General features: G+C 48.3%; 2 protein-coding genes across 10 annotated transcripts; both read right to left on the bottom strand.

Annotated features, from left to right (window-relative positions):
• Positions 1 to 2,991: 2,991 nt before the first annotated feature.
• FFAR1 (free fatty acid receptor 1) lies at positions 2,992 to 3,894 on the bottom strand. Its single transcript, XM_011381771.1, has one exon. It carries the CDS (start codon positions 3,892 to 3,894, stop codon positions 2,992 to 2,994), a length of 903 nt encoding a protein of 300 aa, XP_011380073.1.
• Positions 3,895 to 8,242: 4,348 nt separating this feature from the next.
• On the bottom strand, positions 8,243 to 19,518 carry CD22 (CD22 molecule). Of its 9 annotated transcripts, XM_023524223.1 has the most exons (16): positions 19,482 to 19,518; positions 19,056 to 19,104; positions 18,405 to 18,512; positions 17,168 to 17,223; positions 16,514 to 16,909; positions 15,225 to 15,527; positions 13,823 to 14,107; positions 13,435 to 13,698; positions 12,084 to 12,341; positions 11,627 to 11,890; positions 11,281 to 11,544; positions 9,858 to 9,954; positions 9,571 to 9,646; positions 9,283 to 9,401; positions 8,786 to 8,870; positions 8,243 to 8,492 (listed from the first exon to the last, which is right to left on the bottom strand). In XM_023524223.1, exons 4-16 carry the CDS (start codon positions 17,199 to 17,201, stop codon positions 8,361 to 8,363), a joined length of 2,577 nt encoding a protein of 858 aa, XP_023379991.1. In that variant the 5' UTR covers positions 17,202 to 17,223; positions 18,405 to 18,512; positions 19,056 to 19,104; positions 19,482 to 19,518; the 3' UTR covers positions 8,243 to 8,360. The 9 variants fall into 9 exon arrangements, with proteins under 9 accessions (XP_023379991.1, XP_011380069.1, XP_023379992.1 ...); XM_011381767.1 differs by having other exon boundaries at positions 18,409 to 19,104; XM_023524224.1 differs by lacking the exon at positions 19,056 to 19,104.
• Positions 19,519 to 24,308: the final 4,790 nt, after the last annotated feature.

Raw genomic sequence — 24,308 nt, 5'->3', positions numbered from 1 at the left:
AACAACAACAACAACAACAATGATATTAACAATGATGATGATGGTGATGATATTAGCAGCTACCTTTAAGCAGGCACATAATCCATAGCAGATACTCTGCTTCTCAGGGCATCTCATTATGTCTTAAAATCCTTGTGCCTCACAGTGTGGAAGAGACTTGCTCCAGGTAACACAACTTACTAAGGTATCACCACCAGAGTTCAAACGCAAGTGCTGTCCAGCTTCAGAGATTATTTATTTATTCATCCAAATATTTACGAAACACAATGAGATACCATTTCAGTCACATCCCACTGGAATTGCTGTGAATCCCAAATCGGATGATACCAAGTGTTGGTGAAGATGTGAGGAATGGGAATCCTTACATATTGCTGGCAAGAATGGAAAGTGGCGGAGTCACTTTGGAAAGCAGTCTGATAATTTCTTAAAAAGGCAAACATAAATTCACCTTGTGACCCAATTCTACTATAGGTATCTAAGAGAAATGAAAATGCATGTCCATATGAAGTCTTGCTCATAAATGTTCAAATAGCATTAGCCATAATAGCCAAAAAGCGGGACCTTCACCTGGTGGTCCATCAGCTAGTGCATGAATAAACCAGGTGGCATATCCATACAACGGAACATTATTTGGCAATAAAAGAGAAAGAAATGCCCAAATGTGCTATAACATGAGTGAACCTCAAAAACTTTATACTCAGCGAAACAAGCCAGACATAAAAGGCCATGTATTGTGTGTTTTCATTTATATGAAATGTCCAGAATAGGCAAATTTATAGAGACAGCAAGTAGATCACTGGCTGCCTGAGGATTGGGAATAGAAATGGGATTAACTATAAATGAACATGAGGGATCTTACTGGGGTGATGAAAATGTCCTAAACTGGATTATAGTGATAGTGGCACACCTCAGTAAATGTACTAAAAATCCTTGAACTGTACACTTAAAATAGGTGGATTTTATCATATGTAAATTTTATCTCAAATAAGTTGTTAAAAGTACAGCAGTGAACCAAACAGAGTTTTTGCTGTCATGGTGCTTACCTTTGGTGGTGAGGGTAGGGGACTAAGGGGTGGGAGAATGGTAAAGACATCAGTGATGCAGAGACAGAGACCCACTGGAGGAAACATTGCAGGCAAGAGGAATGGCGAGTGCACAGGCTTAACCTACTGTGGGAAGTGGTGGCAGAAGGTTTAGGGCTCAAGGAGTGAGGGTCAGGAGAGGATGTTGGGGGCAGATTATGAAAGTCCCATGGGCCCCAGGGAGGAACTGAAATCTCCCCTACGCCGAGGAGTCACAAGTAACTGGAAGAGGTGGCCTAGTGGCAGTTGCCCCAGAGCAGTGGGAGAGAGAGTGGTTCCCAGCACTGTGGGAGGGGCAGTGGGGCTGCCTGGGCTTTTGTGAGAATTCTCTGGTGCCTGCACTGCACAGGGAGGAATCTAGTTGCTGGCTGCCACAAAGCCTCAGGAAAGCAGCTTAATTTCTCTGGCCTGTTTCCATATGTATAAAACAAGTAATAAACTTTCTTTAGAGGGCTGTTGTGAGCATTCGTTCATTCAACAAACATTTACTGAGAGCCTACTGTGTGCTAGGCTCTCTTTTAGGTGCCGGAGCTATATCAGCAAATTAAACAGAATTCCTGGCCCTTGGAGACATTTAAGCATGAGAGAAGATAATCTATTTAACCAGTTTGCACCCACTGGACACGTAGCTACCACCCTTAGGTGCTTCTATACGTTCATGGCATTATTGCCATTAAAGCAACGTGTCTGCTTCCTATACCCAGCCTCGTCAGAGCAGATGCCCAGGGTCTATCTCTGTCGCAGCCACTGTCCTCTGCCTGCTCTCTCGTGGGTTCAGGGTGCCACAATTCACCTTTGAAAACTGGACCCCTAGGACAGGTATTAACTCAATACCCCAAGTCTTGCAAATGTCTCCCGATCCTTGGGGGTTCTGTTTTGAAGGATCACATTCCATACCTACCCCTTCTTTGCCTTGGGCAAATTTCTTCACCAGCAAAATCAGGATGATAATGGTACCTGGCTTCAGAACTGTAGCTAATTCACTCAGTGCCTTTGTGCAAATTAGGACGTTACCTCCTCCAGGCAAGCACGTCCAACTGTGCACCAAGGTGCGCTGTTTGAGGAGTGGATGGCGTCTTTACTCAGATTAGAATAAAATGTTGCTTCTCCTGGATGGAGGAGGCCCCAAGCCAGGCACCTGGCCTGGTGAGCAAAGCACAGGCTAGAATTTAGTCAATATTTGCCTCTGCCTGACACCCTCATACAGGGAACAACTTGCCCATCTGTACAGAAGCTGCGTGGCTAAATCAAAGGATTGTGTGAGGATGAAATGAGGCAGCAACACTTGTAAAGTGCTTGGCATGGTGACTGTCACGTATTAGTGACTCTGTATTTGTTTGCGACCATTCGTGGTGTTGCTAGTGTTTTCCCCTCCGGGCTGAAGCATTCCTCCCAACTTCCTGTTCACAGTTCTAATGCTGCCCCCTTGTGAGCTCCAGATGGTATTGCAGCGTCATTATTTGCCTCCTGCCTCCTCTCATTCAGATATTAAAATGTTCTTTCCCAGGAAATGATTTCGAATTAGTATCTCCCAAAGTGTATCATCAGAGTGGCAGTTCCTCTAAATTAGAAGCAAACCTTCCTCCTCCTTCCCCACAGTGAAAGACCTCTACGCATAGAACACTGGCTGACAGGCAGGTAAGGACCGAGGAGAGGCAGAGGTGGGAGGAGGTGTTGCTGCTCAGTGTGCAGAGGCAAATTTACCTTTCTCCTGCGACCCAGCTCCTGGCCTTCATTCTTCTTTCTGACTGGGGTGCAGTCTTGCCAAGCTCAGTTCTTCCCATAAGTGGCTCCGGGAGTGTCCCCAGGCAAGGCTGCCCTGCAGTTCCTTTGGAGCAGTCCCCACCAGGGTCCTGGAGAAGCAGCCCTGCTCTCCTGCTGCGTGTCCCTCCCCCACCAGCAGTGGCTACTACTTCTGAGAAGTACCCCCTTTTGTTCTTGCCACACATGATGTCCCCCGGCCAGGCCCCCGTCCCAAGTAGCCGGTCACCAATGGGTTGAGCACGACGCTCCAAGCACCTGTGAGGAGCCCCAGCTTCCGCCAGCAGCCTCCCAAGTCGGGGTGCAGGAAGCCGGCCACATTGGAGGCATTGTAGGGTCCCAAGCAGAGCAGCAGCGTGAGTAGGGCCCCACCAGCCACCCAGGCTGCTCTTAGCTTTCGTCTGTGGCTCAGGCCTGAGCTGGCCAGTGCCCGGAGGCAGCCCACATAGCAGAAGGCCGTGATGATCAGGGGCAGAAAGAAGAGCAGAAGAGAGAGGCTGAGGCGAGCAGGGCCCGCCGAGGCTGGGTCCCAGGCCTCCAGGCAGACTGGAGAGCCATTGACTGGCGTATTGATGCCTAGGGAGCTGGTAGTATTGTCCATCCAGCCTCCTGGTGCCTCCAACCCAAAGACCAGCCCCAGGTGACAGAGGACAAGGGCCCATATGGCCACACACACGCCCCAGGAATAACAGGGCCTCCGGGCAGCTTGGTACCCCAAGGGGAAAGCAGCTCCTAGGTAGCGGCCGACACTCAGGGCAGCCAGGAAGCCGCCGCCAGCATAGAGTGGAGCAAAGTGGGCCAGGGCAAAGACAGGACAGAGCAGGGCTGGCAGAGGCCAGGTTCCAGCAGACAGGGACTCCACCGCCTTCAGGGGCAGGGAGGCTGCCAGCAGGAGGTCTGAGCAGCTTAGGTGAAGGGCATAGACAAGGCTGGGGGTGAGGTGAAGCCGTGCACGGGCCACAGCACTCCAGATGGCCAGGATGTTGAGCGGGAAGCCCAGCGCAAAGGCGGCCACATAGAGAGCGAAGGAGAGCTGCGGGGGCAGGTGCATGGGGCCTGGAGGCTTCCTCAGCTCCTGTGCTCGCTCGTTCCCTGCCTTCAGGTTGTGGGCCTGGGGAGGGGGTCTCCTGGAGTCACAAACTGGTCCCAGCACTGCTCAGGGTATTTGAAGCCACCTGGAGACGGAGGCCCATCGAGGGAGGTGGCAGCCAGTTAGCCGTGGAGCCTGGACGAGAAGAGAGACTGCTAACCTCCAGTCCTCTGCTTTCTTTTCACGATATCTCCTCTTAAAAATGAAGAGCGTGATCGTAGAGTAACAGAGGACAGAATGAAAGCATGCAGGTCCCAGAACAGGGAGGGCTGCTTGATTTCTGAGACTCTGGGGACAGAAGAGGTAGAAAGAATTAAAATCAGAGTTGGGCCTGACGGTATGTGTTTTTCTAAGGAATAGAAGTTAGAATCCTTCTTTCATTCCCCTCCCTCGCAATTCTCTGGAAAGATAACGGGCTGCTCCCCCTAAGGGAAGAGTCTGCCCAGCAGTGGGGGTCTAGTGGTGGTGACAACTTTTAGCCAAGAGAAGGAGAAGTTGGGGTTGGGTAGGGTGGAGGTTGTGGCAGGTGGAGGGTATCCCCAGGGGAGAGGCCAAGGGAAGCCAGTTCCCGTCACATCACTGAGAATGACCTTAGTTGACTTCAAGGGCACCCTAAGCAGGGGGATGAGGAGTCTGGGAAGTAATTGGTGGAGAGAGGAGCCACAGGAAGAGGGACTCACCTCTTGGCGCTGCCAGACGTCTCTGAGGGAGGACAGGCTGAGGCAGGGAGCCCGAGATGGGCAGTGAGCCAGAAAGGGGAGAAGGGCAGGTGGCAGGGCCATTAGCCCGCGGCACTAGCAGCCTGGGTGAACAGCTAATGGGGCCTCTCCTGCTGGAGCTGAGGCCAGACTGGAAGGAGGTGAGGGTTCACGATGACGTGAACACAGAAAGGGGAGAGGGCAGAAATGTGGGCTCTTTCTGGGTAGAGCGCCTAGTCAGCAGCTTGGAGGAGCAGGGTCGGTGGGATAACCAGAACACAGCTTTATCCCCTACCCAGCTTCTTCAAACCTACCCTGGAGCCAAGTGTTCCCTACTCCCGAAGAAGCTCTTGGGCAGGCCCCAGGCCTCCAGAATGTTTAAGTCACCCGCACTGTCTCCACTTGGTCACTGGTATGTGGGATAATGAGATAACCGTTCCCAGGTAGGTCACAGGCCCTCCCTGACATGCACAGGTGTGGGCACTTGTGTCCAGGTGAGCACTCCTCTATGTTCTCTCTCCTTTCCCCCTCTGGCTTTATGACACTGGTTTCTGACTCTTCCAGCGTTGGCAACAAGGGGAGGAGAGACAGGGACAAACGAGGTTTCATTTGGCAGCACTGCAGTAATCGGGCTGTCTCCACTCGGCCTGTCTGGGCTGTGTGGATGTCAGAGGGGACTCCTCCCTAGGCACTTGTGGGGACATTGGCCGGCACTCACTGAGGCACAGGGCGTGCCCCAGCTGGTTGCTTAGCTTTCTTCTCTCAGCCTCTGGGGATTCACCCACTTACTTACCTCCTGCTGGGTTCACCTGCCCTTCCAGGAGGAGCTCAGTGAGATTTAAAATGGCCCAAATCTGTCTCTGTAGTCGATGGTCTGTCAGTCTCTGACTGAGCATGTGTCTCCCTATCTGTCTATCTCTCTCTCATTCTCTCTCTCTGATGCCTCAAACTGACAACACAGTTTTCTTGGGTATGTGTGTCAGTCACCGGGCCTATGCCCCTCCCAAATTCCAAGTCACCCTAAACAAGTAAATTAGCTTCTTTGGGTGGTTTTCTGAGAGTGCTTCTCACCAGGCTGAGTCAGGTGGGGGCAGCATATCAACAAGTGCCTCCAAAGAAATAATCTACATTTTTTTTTTTCTACATTAGTCACTAAATTGGTTCCTGGTCCCCTCCCTTCCATGTCCCAGATATGTGGTCCACCTCCCTAAGAATGTAGAAGAAATTGCCACCTGTTTTTCAGTATTTTCTCTTTGGGAAACACTGACGAACTGACTGAACCAAGGGAAAAATCAAGAGGCCATTTCACCTCCTGTAACAAGCATTTGGGAGAAGAGCAAAGTCGGGCATGCAAGGAGACATCAGACCGTCAGGATCTCTGCTTCAGCCCTGCAGACCTGGCGGTTCAGGTCTCCGACCAGTGCCGCCTCCTGAGAGGGCCTTCCTTGATCCCTCCATCCAAACAGGCCCCTCCCCTGCTCCAGTCCCTCTGTGTTTATTCAGAGCACTCACAGCTCGGGACATCAGATTCTCTGGCTCCTCTGCTAGAATGTTGGTCAGTGAGGGCAAAGATTTCTGTCTGCTTTGTCCACTGCTTGTTGCACACGTAATAAGGGGTTCAGAGAGTTGAATGAATGGTCAACTGTTTGGGCCCTGGGAGGGCGGTGAGATCTGGGGCTGGGGAGAGGGCTGCCTGTGGTCTAGAATCTCCGGCCCCAGAGCTTCCCAGCCACCTGCTGTGCATATCGCAGCGGTGCCTGTTGATGGCCACATCTCCTGGTCAATTGGTCATGAAGTAGATTTATGTCAACAGCTGGGCTCAGGGACAGGGTGGGAAGGCATCACAGGTTGCCAGGGAGCCTGTGCCAGGCCTTATCAGGCTCAGGGCTGCCTTCGGCTCCTTCAAGGGGACCCCACTCTAAAACCTTTTGGGCACCCTAGATTAGAGATCTCCAAATTAGGACTATGTCTTATCTTTTTTGACACCCCAGTAACTGGCTCTGTGCTGGAAGCATTAACAGGTGCTCAGTAAATGTTGGCTGAATGAATGGTTGAATAAGACTGGACCTCATTTTCAATACACAATCTCCCCCGCCACAAACCTTTCCCTTCTCATTTAAGCCTTTCTTAAAAGTCTCCCCTTCCTCCAGAAAAGCAGATAGTGCCCTCACAGGAAATCAAACTGGGGAAGAAGTGAATTGATGAGGAATCAATGCCTCACTCTCAGAATTCTGAGGATGACCAGAACCTCGTCTTCTCTTAGAGAGGGTTCTAGTATCGAGCAGATGGGAAAGAAGGGCAGGAAAAGAAGGTGGCACTTTCGAAGCACCCACCACAGGCCAAGAATTTTACGGTCCTCTTCTGGCTGATTGATTAGCCACATATTCCTGCCCCAACGGAGAATACGCCTTAGGCCATCGGCAGAAGCAGGAGAATGGGTGCAGAGAGATCAAACCTGAGAAGTGGAGGGGAAGCTGAAGGGACCAGCTGGGAAGTCGGAATCAGTAAACATAAGAAGGAACTGGTTGGGGTGACAGTGGAAGGCAGAAAAGCTATGACAACTGGCCTTCCAGAAGCTCTTAGCTGTGAATTGTGAAAGAACTTGGCAGGGTCAATTTTGAGAATAGCTGTCAGTAAAGAATTGGCTTTCTCTTTTTACTTTCTTCAAAAGATGCAAATAAGATGAGAATTTGGTTTTTAGGGACTTTCGGCTATTATGTAAGACTTATGCATCACTTCCTATCTTGAACTAGCTGCACAGTAGCTAGTGGCGTCTCCATTTTAGAAGAAGAAACCAAGGTTCAGATAAGCTGGTGAACTTTTCCCACAGTCGCTGGGCTAGTCAAGTAGAAGAGTCAGTCTCAGAGTCAGACCCAGCGCACGCTTTGCCAAAAGAGAACAAAGTCTCCAATCTGCTGATTTGATCCTGAAGTTACCTGGACTCTTTTCCCTTCTCCCCAGGCCCCATGGTGCCTCCTCCATGTTCTCATCCCACTCTGATTCCACAGACTGGAAATAGCTCACTGGTTTTTCAAAGTGATATCTTAGCCATTTTTATTGTGCAGCTCCGTGTTCGTCACATGTTTGTCCACATGGGTGTATGTCTCAGACCCCGAGGCCTCTGAGGGTGGGGCTGCAGCGGTGTGAGCCCCTCCATGGAATGCCTCGCTGGCAGGTAGAGGAGAAACCAGCATGAGGCAGTGCCTCTTTCTACTTCATTTCTGTCCCTTTCTCTGGGTTTTGCCCCAAAGGTAGAAATTAGGCATAAGATTAGTGAGTGGGGTTATCTGAATGGGACGGGGCGGGAGGGTGTCAGGGGATGGGGAGGGAAAGAATAAAAACTAGGGACAAAGCTGATCCCAGCAGGGACTCAGCCAGCTGGGCATGAGGTTTTGGAGAGGGTGGGTAGTGACAGATGGCTGGGAGGGGCAGGGAATTAGTCCAGTGCATGCGAGGTGTTTAGATGAGTTTCTGGGTGGGAAGGAGAGTGGGAAAAGGCCAGCGGCAGGCCTTTTGGACAGTTGGCATTACCAATGCTGAGAAGGAAGACTATCTCGGGGCCATGCCCAAATCTCTGTAGTGACCAGGGGTGCAGTAATTGTGTGTGTGTGTGTGTGTGTGTGTGTGTGTGTGTGTGTGTGTGTGTGTAGGGGGAGGCTGCATGGAAAAGCTCCATGATCACCGGACTCCTGCAACCCCTCGGCACTTCCGCCTCAGCCCATTTGCAGGTCAGCGTTTGAGGGTCACATATTCCACCCCTTCATGGTCCAGAGGCCGCCCCCCAGCCCCAAAATGAACCAGCTCCGAGTAATGTATCTCCTCGTCTTCTGGAACATCTGGAGTCACATTCTCATAGTCGCCCTGAGAAAGGTACATTATGGTCAGCTTGGCCTCACGGGCACCAGCCTCCCACCATCTGCTTTCTCTGCCCACTCTCTCCTTGACTCCACTGGGGGCTTAAGAGCCTGAGCAGGAGTCCTCTTGTCCAGAAACTGGCTGCTGTTGGCATCTCAAACTGGGAGGTGCCTGCCCTGGCTCTGACCACAGCTGGGCCTCAGCAACCTTCCCACCGCCCAGCTTTTGCCACCACTGAGTCCACCCAAGTCTCCTCATCTGGCCCCACTCCCCCACCTTCCATAGCCCTGCCTTCTTACCACCTGACGCTTGTGCACCACAGAGTAAGTAACTGTATTGTCTCTGTTTAGGGAAAGTCTCGGCACCTCTGAGGTCCCTGCATCTCTGAAAGGAGGGCAAATGGATGACCACAAACGAAGCATTTCTCACAAACCTGCCTCCTTCTTTCAACTTCCCTAGACCCCAAGAGCACCCAGCCTCCCAGCCCCTTACTATAATGCCTAATGCTCACAGTAAGTAGGAGCTAATGTGTCAAATGAGTGGGTGAATGGATGCACCGCACTCTTAACCTGGGCAATAGAGACTGACTGGACACACATGCTCCTGGCTTGGACAGGTCCAATTCCTGAGACCATTACCCACCTAGGGGGAGGGTGTTGTTATGGAGCCGGAATGAGGAAATGGTATATGATGGTGCCTGGCACAGGCTTGGCACAAAGATGGCAGGTGGGACACGAGCTTTTCCTCCCACAGCCCTCCCAGGGTGTGGGTGTCACCCTCCCAGGACCGTCAGTACCCAATCCTTGGCGTGTCATTCTCAGGAAAGTTCAAGACAGCGTAGCTGATGGCGTCTTCCATCACCGGATTGTAGCAGCCCAGGGAGTGGGGGCCTTCAGAAAGGGGGGCCCTTCTAATCTGGGAGAGAGACAAGGTTTCAGCTCTCACCCCTCCTTTCCCGACCCTCGCTCCCTCCCCCTGGCCTCTGGCACCCCAGGCCTCCCCACAGGACTCTTCTTGCCCTGCTTCACTTGGTTTCTTTGCTTGAATTCAGGTCCGCCCTGAATTCCATCTTTCTCCATCCTACCTTTTTATTCCTCACGAAGAAGCTCTGCCCACTGGAATTTTCCTGAAGGCCCTGCTGGCTCTGAATCCTCCTCCAACTAAGAAATAAAGACCCACTCGATGAGTATTAAGGGATGGGAAGAGCCTGTGGCATCGGCAGGCTGAGGCCTATAGGACTGGAGTTGCAAGAATGACCACGGAGAGGGAGGGGGAAGGGAGGAAAAGGAGTGGGAGGGAGATGAAATGGGAAGGGGAGGGAGCGAGGGGGGAGAGGGGTAGAAGGGGAAGCGGGGCAGCAGGAAAGCTCACCTTTGCTGAAACTTGACTCCCCAGATGGCCAGGAGGAGGATGGCCAGGCAGAGCCCCACTCCCAGGGCCACCCGCCTGCTGATGGTCTCTGGGCTATCTGATGGGGAAAGGAGGACTGTCAGCTGATGACACGGCCTCAGTCAGATACCAGTCCGCTCTGCCCTGAGGCATTTGCCTGGTGGGCATACTTGACTTCTCTTTGCAGAGCCCCCCGTGCTTTTGCCTGCGGGGCTTCTGCACCCATGAGGATGGGATGCAGAGGAAGAGGGAGAAGCCAGTCTCTGCCCTCTAGACCTTCTATTAGGAGGAAAGGGCTAGAAGCTCCTGCTTTGTGTCAGGCCCAAGCACACACAGAGCATGTAACCTTCACAAATGGGTACAACCTCTTCAGAGGGCAGTTTGGCCACACTATCGGAACTTCAAATCGCTGTGCTTGGACCAGCAATTCCATGTAGGAATTTATCCTGCGACTGCCCTCGCAGGGGTGTCCGGCGCAAGAGACAGCACACGCCTTGAGGAGGGCACTGGGTACATAAGTCATGTAGCATCCGTACGCGGGAATACAACGCAGCCCTCAGAGCAAGAGGCAGTCTTCCAGGGTGTCTGCAAAGTGGAGACCCAGGGAACATGTTTTTATATAACATGTTACATTTCCAAATAAGACGCTCGGGCTGTTCCCTTTAGTGTCCAGCTTTGTAGGCGATGAGCCTCTAAATTAAAAACCATGGCTCCAATCATAAATCTGAAAGAGTATAATAAATATATTAAATATCTTCCCTAGTTTCCAGACTCTTTAGACACTGTATATGCACACTCTTCAAGTGGTGTCGTTACATGGAAAAAAAGAAAGTTCAGGGCAAAGTGTGAGCCCTGCCACCATTTGTATAACAAAGAAGGGTGTGTAGACAGATGTATAGACGCATATTACTCTCAGAGAGAATTCTCAGTAAGGAGACATAAATGGCTGCCTGCCAACCGTGAAGGCCATGAGCTGGAGGGGAAAGTTCTCGGGGAGCAAGAAAGGAGAGGTGTCTGTCTTTCCACTATTTATCCTTTCATGCCGTTTTCATTTTTTACCTTGTGCTTATATGGTCTTAAAAAAAAAACAACCCACAAATCTCAAAAGATAAAAACAAGTGTGAGACAGAGAGAGGGAGCCAGTAGGTGCTCAGGGTGTCTGGAAGGTGGGGACAGCCTGAGACGGAATCCTCCTGGAGATGTCAGGGCAGACTGGGCGAGGAGGAGGGGAGACAGGCGAGTTATGTGGAGCAGGGTTGTGCCTTTGCACACACAGGCTGGGCTGGCCTGGCAGGACAGGGAAGGAGTGGGTAGGGAAGAAGGGGTAGGTGGTCCGGAACGCACAGCCTTGGACGAAAGACACAGGAGTGACCAAGGCCAAAGAAGCAGAGAAAAAGGGCCTTACAGTAGACAGTAAGGGTGCTGGGGGGCGACTGGCCCACACCCAGTTGGTTGGCCGCCTGGCACCAATAGGCGCCTGAGTGCTCAACTTTCACAGGATCCAATCTCAGCATCTGATCATAATGGTGGAGGTTTTGGTTATTCCAGTCAAACCAGGTGTACTGGGAGATGGGAGGGTTGGCATCACTTTCACACGTCAGGACTGCCCTCTTCCCCTCCATCACACTGTCTTTCGGACTCATAGACACCCACAGCCTCCTAGGTGCATCTGTAAAGAGAAGCAAAATCAGAGTCCAGGTAGCCAGTCACCTGCCCTTCTCTGCTCTCAGCTTCCAGCTCCAGCCACTCACATAGCACCTGGAGCATCCAGGTCTCAGATGTGCTCTGTCCTATGGAGTTGTTGACCAAGCAGTTGTAACTTCCAGCATCTTCTGGAGAGATGGAGTCAAAGCTCAGTTCTCTTCCTTCCTTTAAAAGGATTCCATTTTTCTTCCAGAAGAAGCGGACGTCTGTGGGATGGCTACTGGAGAAGTTACATTGGAGGAGAACACGGTCCCCAGAGTGAATCTCAGAATGCGGGATGATGGATAGGACCTTGACACCTTTGGGAGCATCTGGAGAACAAGGGCCTCAGGCTGACCTCTTGGGTCCTGTTCTTTCTTCCTGTCCCCAGGACTTCCTTTCCCCTTGGCCTTGAGGCCTGACTCTCATCCCTCAATTCACTGTGAAGATTCTGGTCTAGGCTCCAGTCTTTCCACCGTATCCCACCGGGGCCACCTCCCAGATTCCCCTGCCCACATCACTCACACTTGATATGCAGGTTGACAGGGGCAGCCCACGAACACCATGTGTTACAGGCTGCGCAGGTGAATGGCCCGGCATTCCAGGAAACTTTTTGAATCGTCAGCACCCCAGGTACGAGTTCATTCCAGGAGCCTCGGGGACTCCATTCATATCGGATAACTCTGGGGTTACTGGAAGTGTAGTTACAGGTCAGGGTCACATTGTCTCCTTCTCGAATTGGCGTGGGGTTTTGAAGCACTATGGTTACCTCCTTGGGGGCATCTGAGACAAAATCAGAGAAATGGGTAGCTGAAATAGGAAAAGTCAACTGTCCATAATACCTGTTCCTTCCTGCTTCCTCTTTCCCCCCGATCTGCGCCCTGCCTCCACACAGTTCCTAGATTAACCAGAGGAAGTCTCGCGCTTTCCTCTTGCATCTATGTGAGGACAGGAACCCTGCCCTGCCCATTTGGCCTGGTTGTGGTTAGAGGCAGGAAGGCACGGTGGTTAAGAGCAAGCTCTGACAGAGAACACGTGGTGCTGTTTGTGGGTCTCTGCAAGGGTCTAGGGTGCAGAGCTGGGTCCCTGCAGCATGGCAGCTAACAACAACAACAACAACAACAACAACAACAACAACAACAATAGTAAAGCACAGCTCTGGAACCAAAACTGCCAGACCCTACCGCTTAGAGCTGTGTGACCATGGGCTGCAGGCCTCAGTTTACTCATCTGTCAAAGGGGGTCCTAAGAGTACCTAATGGAATTGTTGCCAGGACAAAATAAGATGATCGCCTTAGAGCCGTGCGGTGTGTAGGAAACGCTGCCGCCGCTGCTGTTATGTACCTGGCTGTCTAGATGTTTGCGATTTAGACATTCTCATCAGCATATCTGGCGCAAACTATGACGTCTCGGGGTCCAAGGATCCAAACTGTGGATTCTCTTTGTTCTGAGCTCAGCTTAGTGACAAAATTCACTGTGTTAAACGGGGTCTGATGCTGGAGAGGTAATGAGACATTTCGCCTTAGTTCTCCTCAAGAATTTCAGGACCCCTTCTGGGACTCAGCCACTGCCTGGTGACACCAAGTCTCCATGTCCATCATGAAGCCCCAGCATCATTCAGGTTATTCATTCAACAAACATCTACTGAGCACCTACCATGAGCCACACCCTGTTCTGGTGCTGAGAATCCAACTGCGAACAACAACAGAACACCTGCTCTGAGAAGCTTACACCTCAGGGGCACCTCTGAGAAGAGCCCCTGGCTTCTGCTTGCTGTCCATTCTAGGACCCAGGCATCTCCTACACTCATCTACCTTCCTCCTCGGCCCACTTCCATCTTCTCCGTCTAAAACCCAGAGGCTCTGTGAATACTCACACTGGATGTCCAACTCAGCGTCCCGGCTCATTGGTCCAGAATCAATGCTGTTTTTTGCCAGGCAGGAATACTTCCCAGCGTGGCTGAGGGAGACCTTCGAGATGTAGAAGGTCTCGTTTGTGCTTCTCCAGATTTCAGTGTTATTGTGATACCAGGTATAATCTGTTGAAGGAGGATTGGCCACTGCCATGCAAGTCAGCGCTACTCCACTTCCCTCCCTAGCTGGTGAGGATTGGATCTGAACCCAGGAATGTCTCGGAGCATCTGGAAAAAGGTGTAGAAGCAAGTGGCATGGGGGTGAGCAGTGACCTCTGCCGGCCTCTCAAGGGCCTTGCTTCCATCCACGCTAACACTCTGCCTGCCCCTCCCCAGCTCCCGGGAGGCTCACAGAGCACTTGGAGGGCCACTTGTGACTGTTCTGAGCCGATATCATTTCGGGCCACACAGTGGTACTTTCCACTCATATCCTTGGTCACTGAGGGCAGAGTGAGTGTGACCATCTTCTTCTCCCTCTGCAGTGTTTCCTGCTCTTCCAGTCGGTTCCCATCCTTGAGCCAGAATATAGTCAAGTACTCTGGGTTGCTGCTGATGATCTGGCACGTCATGGTCACTGAATTTCCCTCTTTTACAGTGGCATCTTCAGGGCTGACCTTGATCTCCAACTTTGGGGTGTCTGGAGGAGCAAAGGTCAGTGGTGGAGGGGACAGAGAATTCTCAGAGGCTGTAAAGAGGTGAGAAATTATTGGGCTTTTCTTCTGATAAAGCAGCAGCCTACACATAGTGTGTGGGTGTGTGCAGCCTTGTCCACAAGCACTGACTGGTGATGGTCACGGCCTCTTAACTCCTCTCTCTGCTTCCCTGCCTACCCCAGTCCCTGAAGGTCTGGTCTCCATCAGCAGCCAGCAGCATTTCCAATTCTGTCAATCAGAACTTGTCACTGCCCCGCTTGAAACTGTTCAGTGGAGTCCACAGTTAGAATAAAATCCAAAATCTTCAAGCGCCCGTCCTCATGGCCTTCCTTTCCTACACTGGGTCCCTCAGACACAGCGCTGGGGCTCCCTGTCCCCCTGCCTATTACGAACACAAGTGCCAACCTCAAAGCCCTTGTCCTTGCTCTTTCTTCTCTCTGGAATCGTGAATATACCTACCTGCCTTCACTCAAGTCTCAGCTCACGTTCACCTGCCTCACAGAAGTCCCCATCCCTCACGCCCTCTGCCCCAGCCCTGCTTCATTTTTTTCTTAATATACTTAGCACCACCTACAGTTATGTTCTCTATTTCTTTGTTGATCTATTTATTGTTTGTCTCTCCCGCTGCAATGCTAGCTCCACGTAGGCAAGAGCCTTGCTCACTGCTGTCTCCCTGGCAGCCATAAAAGGTCTGGCGCCTAGTAGGTTTGCAATAAATATCTAGTGAATGAATGAATGAGGCACAAATAATAATGTGAAAATATTCCTCAAACCCCGCCCCCCTCCCCCACAAAGGAGAAAAAATATACCTAAGCAGATGATCCCAAATCATGTCATGGCTTAAGGATGGACGAAATTATTTTATTCTGTTAGACAAAAGCAGAGGCTAAAATGAATCTGTTTCCTGACACACCAGGGCTGACAACAGAGATGGTGGAGGAGAAAACACAGCTCTGCCTGGGCCATCCCCAGCTGCAAGGGCCCACAAACTGACTACGCTTCCTTCTTTGGAGGCTCCTGCCACCCTGGGTGCTCACTGAGGAGCTGGGGAGAAGGGGACAGGTCTTTCATTTTCCCCATAGGAGCTTGGGGGAGACTCACGCTTCACATCCAGCTGCACGGTTTTGTAGGAGAGCAGCCCGCCTGCATTGTCATTCCAGAGCTGGCAGGTCAGATTCTGGCCATGGTGGGTCCAATTAGGCTGCATCGTGAGCTTGCTCTGGGTGGAGACGGTCTTAGTAGTCAGGGTAGTTGAGGTGACAGAGAGAAGCTGAAATGACTCCAGGGACCACTGCAATCTGATCTGGTACCCAACGCAGGAGAAATTCAGCAAGCAGGTCAGTGTGACCTCCTGGGACTCCCGGATTTCTAGAGGGAGCTGAATGAGAGGTGGAGGAGCCGTTTCTGCAAAAGAGTAGGGACCATGCTGGCAGCCTGGAAGACTGAGGACCGCTGTGTCCTAGCCTCTTACACTGGCCGTGGATGCCCAGCCCCAAATAACCCTCACCAGTCCATCCACCTCTCTCCTGGCTCTCCTTCCTCTGTTCTGAACCACTTTTGCTCAGCTGAAGCACCTTCTGAAAGGTCTTGTGGGTGCTGAATTGCCTTAGGAATTACAATTCATATTTTGTACTTACTTTATTTTCACTCCCAAATGTTTGCTTTCTAAATGTTTTCAAGATCACTCTCCCCACCACCCCTAAGTGAATTTTACCAGTTTAGTTCAACATGCATTTCTTAGCTTCAGTGATGACAAGCCTTCATTGTTTAATGGCCTTAGTATTGGAGGCACCCCACACAGCATTTCTTTAGGACGTTCCTTTAGAGGAGCAGGCCTGTGGGCAGCCAGCCTCAGCTCTCCCAGGGCTGGGCCGCCTTCAGACTGCAGGGTCTGAAGCTACATCTCTCACTCCATGTGTAGGGCTGCCTAAAACCCCCACCATAAAAAGAGACTATGGAATGGAGTGAGAGCACTAGCTGGGGTGGAGGCCACAGATCGGTGTTTGATCTACCTTCTACACATGTGTCATTTAATCATGAAGGGCAAATTAGAATTAACTACCAGCATTAATACATTGTGAGACTTCACTTGAAAATCTAGAGTTTTATCTTCTCTTGAAAAATCAGGCAGCCTGGAACCCAGATTCCAGAATGGAACTGAGTGGCAGCTAGGATACTTGAGGAGGGAAAAGCACTCATGCTCTAGCTGGCCAGAGCTCCATTGTCTTGTGCTGCCTAAGTCACTCACTGGCAACCCCGCCCCCCACCCCACCCCCCGCCCTGACCTCTGCAGGCAACCTGGGTTTCGGCCCCTGTCCCAAGAGTCAATTGTTTCCCACTTCCGTCCTTGCCCATGCCCGAGGCAAAAGATCCCATCCCCAGGGCCTTACTGGAGACGTTGAGGAATATATTCTCCATCCATTTATCAGCCCCTGATATCATCCTCAGCCCCAGGACACCGCTGTCTTGGGTGTTTACAGAGCGGATATGCAGAGTGCAGTCGGACATGTCGTCTCCCAGGAACTGTATCCTTCCCTGAAACTCCTTCATCTTTGTCATCTGGTAGAGGATGCTCCCTCTGAAGTCCTTGGCCGTTTGGTCATACGTATAATTATGGTACACTGTGAGGTCGTCCAGGACCTTTCTTTTGTTGTTCCGGGGTTCTCTTTTCTCTGGAATTTTGTATTGGCAGGGTATCTGGATGCAGGCCCCCTCCCAAGCGTAGAGGGTTTTAGGGTGCTCAAACTTCCAATCTTCTGAGTCAGAGAAAGCCAAGTATTCTGGAACTCACCACAGTGATCAGAAAGCATTATTGAGGGGCATGGAGAGCTTTCAAAGGAATAAAGAAACCCCTCTGAAGAAAGAGGGAGAGAGGAGAGACACAAAGAGAGCGAGACACAAAGAGAGAAGCATATATACGCAGGTGTCCACAGCCTGGCCCCACTCTACCCCACATTTACTCTTCTCTGCCCCAGATCTTCCCTCCTCCTCCAGCTCCAAAGTCCTCCTAGAACCCATGTGCCAGTCCAGGCCACAGTCCTTACCAAGGAGCAGGAGCAAGGGGCCAAGGAGATGCATGCTGTTGCGTCTAGGCAGGAGCCTGGGGCAGGAAGAGTTCGTCTTTGAGCCACTTGGTCACTTTTTCTAGATGGCTTTTCTTACTCACCCACTGAGCTCTGACCCCTTTTTCTCAATCCCAGAAAGCCCACGTCTAGTTGCATGGTGGGTTGTGGACTTCTGGATGCACACAAGGCCTTCTCTGGGTAGGCCATGCCTCATCCATCAGCCCAAAAACCCTGTTGTGCTAGCCTCTCTCTCTCCCCAGCATTCCTTCCTTTCTTCTATCCATCCATCCACTCACCTATCCATCCATCCATCCATCCATCCATCCATCCATCCATCCATCCACCCACCCAACCATCCATCCATCCATCCATCCATCCATCCATCCATCCATCCATCCATCCACCCATCCATCCATCCATCCACCCACCCATCCATAATTGTATAAACTTCCTGCTCTCAGGCTTTGAGTAGCACCAGACAACTGAGCACCTGGAATACCAGGCCCTGGGTAACTTGGAGCTCACTTTGGGGCAATCTAGTGAAGTTTTACATAGGGTTTTACATGGCCAAATCTTGATTTTAAAGACTAGGAAAAAAATAACTTTAAGACCAATAATTAAATATGATATCAGGAAGCATTTAGAGAGGTCTGGAAGGACTTAGGAGAATATGATCCAAGGGCCCCTCTCAGATGCCCCCAGGGGCTGGGTAGGAAACATAAATCAACCAGGTGGGGTCGAAGGTCATATAAAGGCCATGACTTTCTCAGTTCCCACTAATTGTTGCCAAGTGGGAATGTGGGCTCAGCACTTCCAGATCTTCTACTGTTTTAAGGGAAGAAGCCAGATTATCATGTTAAATGTCCTGCTAAACAAAAACAAACAAACAAACAAACGAAACACAGTGATAGTCAAACAAAACCTGTCTGTGGACTTAGCAGCAGTCCAAGGACTGCCAGTGTACAACTGCTGCCTCTCTCTCACTCCCTCTCTCTGCTGAAAGCTGGCCCATCACCTTACTAGACTTTTACAAAGTTACATTTACATAGAGTTAATTAAAGTCCCAATTTGCATAGCTGTGCTCTCAGGGCCGGTCCCCTGGGAGCTGGGCAGGATGTGTCCACAGAGTGTGTCTCCTGTCTCAGCACAGACCTGTGCCCCTTCCACCAGCCCAGTCAATGTTTCCCACGCATCAACACCCCCTGCCCCCACTCACCCACCGGCTGTTTATCTCCTCAGGCTCCGTGGCTCCTGCCAAAGTCTGTTGGGTACGCAGCACCCTTTGTGGGGAAAGCTAAGCTGCTGGCTGAAAGCAGGAAGGAATCTGTGCCCAGGCAGGAAAGTAGGGGTAGGGGTGAGGGGTCTGAACCGAGGCAGACCCTCCAGGCAGAGCTGACACCAGCTCTGCAGGTGCTGATAGTGCTACACACAAAAAAGTCTTTAAGGTCACATCCATTTGAGAGAAGCTGGTTTTAAAAAGTTAAATAAGATTCTTTACTGCAGGTCTTTCCAAACCTTTTAATCAATTGTGTGTGCATCATACATCTCCCAACATGGGGGTTAGAGTACATACAGTACATTGCCCACACTTTTTTAGCCATGGGAACTATTTTATGTTTTCCATGAAAAACTTGGCAGGGTTGCAGGGTCAGTGTTCTGAGGGATGCACTATGGATCCCTTTCGGGTTTCCACAAGGGCTGTGGCAGCGGCCAGATTCCATGCCTCATGGCGAAGACTAGCCTCCTACAGCTGGGCCATTGTGCCCCCTCTGTCAGCAGCCACCGGCTATGCCTTCATTGGAGACTGGCTTAAGAACTCTGAGTAAGTGGAAGAGCAGCGCTTCTCAAAGCAGGGCCATGTGCTTACCCTAAGGAGCGCCAGGCAGCCTCTGGGACACAAGAAGTGGACTCCAGGCCTGAAATTGAAAGGCTGCTGAAGCATGGTGGAGTGTTGGGGACAGTAGGCATTAGGCACCAAGGCTCAGGACAAGGCCATGCTGTCCAGCCCTGTGGTCTGCTCAACACAGGCCTGTTTAGGGCCTTGCAGGACCTCAGAGCCAGTCTCCCTGGGTCCATTCCTTCCTCCTGGGCATCCAGTGACCCCTTGGGCCCTCAGCAAATTGGCCAGGCCCGGCAGGGATGCCCAAAGACAGGGCTTTATGAACCTTTTGCACACAGCAAGAGAGAGAGAAGGGGCTCCCCACTGTGCTCCCAGCCTCAAGAATTCTGCCTGGTACACAGCGACTGCTTCATACTTGCTCATTGAATGCAAAAGAGAACGAAATAGTTTTACCTGTTTCCTGGTGTCTTCCCTCTTCAGAGACCCTGGCAGCATCTGAGAGTAAAAGAAGAAGCACAGCAAAGTCTCTAGTGACTAATTTTTACCCTCTGTGGCCACACCCTCTGCCTCTCTGTGACCAAGAAGCATGATGATCCGGAAAGTGGGGAAAAGAGGCAACAAAGGGGATGGGGAATTGGAGTCAGAGCAGAAGGAACACTAAAATGTCTGTGGTTGTTTTTTTGTTTCAGCGTATGGAGTTTCTATACCAGATGTGTTTCGGAGCCGAGTCCTCCACAATTTCCCTCTATCCGGCTCTCAGAAAATGCTAACAACTCAATACAACCAGATTAAAACTACCAGCCTGCTGAAAAAGACACAACTCAACTTGAAAGTATTTGTCATTTAGTGACACCATCCAATTATTCTCATTCCCATTACTTTCCCTCCATAGGCTTGAATGGTAGAGAATCTGATCACTGACACTGACGCCTTGGCAGCAACCAAGGGATAAGTAAAAAGCATGTAGATGTCAGGAAGGGAAAAGATAATTTATGTGAAGTTATCAGATGAACAAGTCTTGAAACTAAAACTTCACCCCTTTTATCAGATGTCTAGTCTGTGAGTGTTTGAGACCAGAACTAGATAACAGGCAAAGCCATGCAAATCCTACAGCTGATAAGGGAAGCTTCTGAGGAGTCTTCACCCTGGCACCACTGACTCTGACTGCAGGGCGTTGAGAAGAAAATAGAAAGAGTAAAGAACAATTTCTTCAGAAAGCAGTGATGTTCTGGGAAGTCCTAGGCCCTTTCGCTACAGCATTTTTGCTGCAGGTATCTTTGGCACAAACATTGTTACCACCAGCATTTTTGCCACAATGTTTTCGCTTCATAACTGATAAGCTATAAGACAATTTTGTCATAAAAAAAAAGATAAAATCTTGAAAAATAAAAGGGATGTTTAAAAGGCGATGACAAAATTTAAAAGACTTTATTGTGAAATATAAAATATTTGAATACATTAAAAATGTGTGTAGACTCATAGCGATACTGTGCAAGTAACTGATTTTATTTTGTGCCTAATTGTACCTAAACACTTAGTTCTATAGGAAATGTGGGTTCAACTCTAAACCTTCAAGGAGAGCCTTTAGCCTCTTTTTCCTTATTTTTAATGTAGTGTGTTTTGAAATAAGAAACTAACTTTGGGAGACAATCACTATCATCTGGAAAAAATGCTAACTATTTTAAGACCTCCGCTACATCTGGATAGACCAGCCAAGGGGGCTAGTGAAGATTTATTTATAATATAAAAATTGGAGTAACTGTGAAAACTTTGTTAATGCAGAAATGAAACCAAATAAAAACACCAAACTGTCAACTAGTTATTTTAATTTTTTTTTACAGTGGTTGATTGATTAGTCAATGGAGAAATGAAACCAAACAAACAAACAAAAACCCCAAACTGTCAACTAGTTATTTTATCTTTTTTTATGGCAAAATTGCCTTATGGCCAATTAGATATGTGGCAAAATGCTTGTGGCAAAGATGTCTGTGGCACAGATGGTACAGCAAAAATACCAGACATGGTTCTAGGAAGATGGAGCAGGTGTACTTTGCCCTATTTCCTTGTCTAAGTACAACTAAAAACCTTGGACATTATAAAGCAAGCATAAGAAGACTCTGAAAGGTGGAGAGAAGGCACGCTAGCTAGGGACCTCAGAACCTGATGAATGATATGGAGGTGAATTTCCTGGGTTTTCTCTTTGCCTCATATAACCCAGACTGAATTCTAAAGAAGACAGCAACTGGAAATGCCAATGGGCATGGGTGAAAAAAATGATCCTGCAAAATACCACTTTTTAGCCAAAGAACCAGGAAAGGGGCAACCTAGGTAGATAGAAATCTTTCAGGCAATAACTGCTCTACCCCAGCCAAATACTATAGAAAAACCTGAAGCCTCATCCCCACCACTCCACCCCTGACAGTGAAGGCTGAGTGGGGAGCCTGGATTTCTGTAACAAAGAACCCCAGGCCTCTCTTCTACCTCATCTGAGTAGTACCTGAGTAGTACCTGAGTATAGAGCTGGGCCCTCCATCCCCACTGGGCTCATCCTCCCTGTAGTGTCAGTGGAGACCACATGGGGAGCTGGAACATCCACTCCCACTCAGTGGGGATAAGACATTCCTCCTCTCCTCACTAGAGTGGTATGAGAGGAGGTCAAGCGGACAGTCAGGACTTCCACTATCACTCAGTGGTAACAAGCTCACCTCTTGCAGTGCAATTTGTGTGGAAGCCATGTGGACAGTCATAATAAAGTACTCCTTTCAACTAAGGTGGTAATAGTGGGTGCCTAAAGATGAACCTAAACTCCCACCCCTGCCCAACAATAACAAGGAAACTTTACCCCCCTACACATGTCAAGGGAGGCTGAGTGGAGAACCTGGACTTCTACCTGCACTTGGTGGTGATGAGACAGTGATCTCCGTCCTTGATTTCACTATACAGTGCTGGGGAGGCTTGCTAAAACACGGATTTAAGTAAGATTCTACTACATAATACTAAGTCCTATTACATAATACCTCAAATTCCAGGTTCCAATCAAAAAATTATTCATCATACTAAGAACCAGGAAGTTCTCAAACTGAGTGAGAAAAGATCATCAACAGACACAAACACTAAGATGCCACAGATGTTAAAATTATCTGACAGATTCCAAAGCTGCCATCATAGAAATATTTTACTGAGCAATTACATGCTTGAAACAAATGAGAAAATAGAAAGTCTCAGCAAATAAATAGAAAATGTAAAGAAAAACCAAAAGAAAATTTTAGAACTAAGAAATACAATGACTGAAATAAAAATCTTAATGAATGGCTCAACAGCAGAATGGAGAATACAGAAGGAAGGATCAGTGAAATGTAACATAGAACAAGAGAAAGTATTCAGTTTGAACAACAAGAGAGATAGACTGAAAATAAATAAATAAACAGAGCCTCAGAAACATGTGTGACTGTAATAAAAGGTCTAACATTCGTGTCATTAGAGTCTCATAAGGAAAAGAGAAAGAGAGTGGAGCTGAGAAAGTATTCAAAGAAATAATGCCTAAAAATGTCCCTAATTTGACAAAACAAACAAAAACATATTTCTACAGATTCAAGAAACAGCAAACACCAAATAAGATAAATCCAAAGAAATCTATTCCAAGATACATAACTAAAAACTTAAGACAAAGAAAAAATATTGAAAGCAACCACAAAGAAATGACATACTACTTATAGGGAGAAAACCCATTCACGTGACAGTAGTTTTCACATCAAAACCCATAGAGGCCACAGGAAGTGAAACTTATTTATTTTTATTTTTTGGATACTAAAAGAAATAAACTCTCAACCTAGAAACTTATATCTAGTGAAAATACTCTTCAGGAAGGAGGGGGAAATCAAGACATTCTCAGATGAAGGAAAACCAACAGAATTTTAACCAACAGAGGCCTAACCTAAAAGAATGGCTAAAAGGAGCAATCTAAATAGAAAAAAAAAAATTTTTTTTTTAAAAAGGAATCTTAAAACATCAGAAAAGAAGGAAGAACATGAAAAAAGTGAACCTATGGGTAAATATAATAAGCTTTTCTTCTTGAGTTTTCTAAATTATGTTTGACAGTCAAAGAAAAACCTATAACACGCATTATGCTGTTCTCAGTGTGTGTAGAGGAAATATTTGAGACAACTATATTATAAATAGAAGGCACGAAGGGATGTAAAGGGAAGTGAGTTTTCTATACTTCACTCGAACTGGTAAATGTTGAAACCAGTAGACTTTGATAAGTTATATATATAATGTGATACCTAGAGCAGCCGCTAAAAAAACTATTCGAAATGATATACTCAAAAACACTATAGATACATCAAAATTGAAGTTTACGAAATTGTTCAAGGGACCCACAGGAAGGTAGGAAAAAAGAAAACAGAGAAATTAAAAACAGAGAGAAGAGAGAAAACAAAAACTAAAGTGGCAGACTTAAGCCTTAGCATTAAGTAATTACATTAAATGTAAAGGTCCAAATACACAAATGAAAAGACAGAAACTGACAGAGTGGATAAAAAACATGACCCAGCTATATACTGTCTACAAGAAAATAACTTCAAATATAATTATATAGGTAAATTGAAAATAAAATAATGTAAAAGGATATACCATGCAAATATTAGTAAAAAGAAAGTAAGGGTGGCTATATTAATAACAGATAAATAGACTGCATAGCAAAGAAAATTACCAAGCCAGTGAGGGATATTATATAATAAGGAAAGGGTCAATCCACCAAGAAGACATAACAATCCTAAATGTGTATGCACCAAACAACAGAACTACAAAATATGCAAAGCGAAGACCAATAGAAATGAATGGAGAAATAAACAAATTCACAGTTATGGTTGGAAACATTCCTCCCTCAACAATTGATAGAACGACTAGACAGAAAATCAGCAAGGATATATAAGAACTAAACAGCACCATCAACCAACGTGATCTAATTCACATTTATAGGAGACTCAACCCAACAATAGCATAATACATATTTTTTTCAAGAACCCATGGAACATATCCAAAGATGAACCAAATTTAAAACCATAAAACAAACCTCAGAAAATTTGAAATAATTTTTTAAATCATACATAGTTTGTTCTCCAACCACCATGGAATCAAACTAGAAATCGATAACAGAAAGATAACAGGAAAATCCTCAAACACTTGGAAACCAAATGACACACTTCTAAATAATCTATGGATCAAAGAGAGAATCTCAAAAGGAATAAAAATTTGTTAAAAGAAAATGAAAATAGAACT

Source organism: Pteropus vampyrus, unplaced genomic scaffold (genome assembly GCF_000151845.1).
Source record: "Pteropus vampyrus isolate Shadow unplaced genomic scaffold, Pvam_2.0 Scaffold452, whole genome shotgun sequence".
In the NCBI taxonomy this organism is placed as follows: Eukaryota; Metazoa; Chordata; class Mammalia; order Chiroptera; family Pteropodidae; genus Pteropus; species Pteropus vampyrus.
The sequence above is the reverse complement of the archived record's forward strand: the minus strand, read 5'-3'. Positions and strand labels throughout refer to the sequence as shown.

Excerpts from the sequence above, each read along its gene's own strand:
- CD22 (XM_011381763.1), bottom strand. The coding sequence starts at position 19,264 with ATGGACCCAGGGAGACTGGCTCTGAGGTCCTGCAAGGCCCTAAACAGG. Across the intron at positions 9,402-9,570 it reads TCTTCGTGAGGAATAAAAAG|ATTAGAAGGGCCCCCCTTTC; the intron begins GTAGGATGGAGA and ends TCTCTCTCCCAG. Across the intron at positions 8,493-8,785 it reads TGGTGCACAAGCGTCAGGTG|GGCGACTATGAGAATGTGAC; the intron begins GTAAGAAGGCAG and ends TACCTTTCTCAG.
- FFAR1 (XM_011381771.1), bottom strand. The coding sequence starts at position 3,894 with ATGCACCTGCCCCCGCAGCTCTCCTTCGCTCTCTATGTGGCCGCCTTT.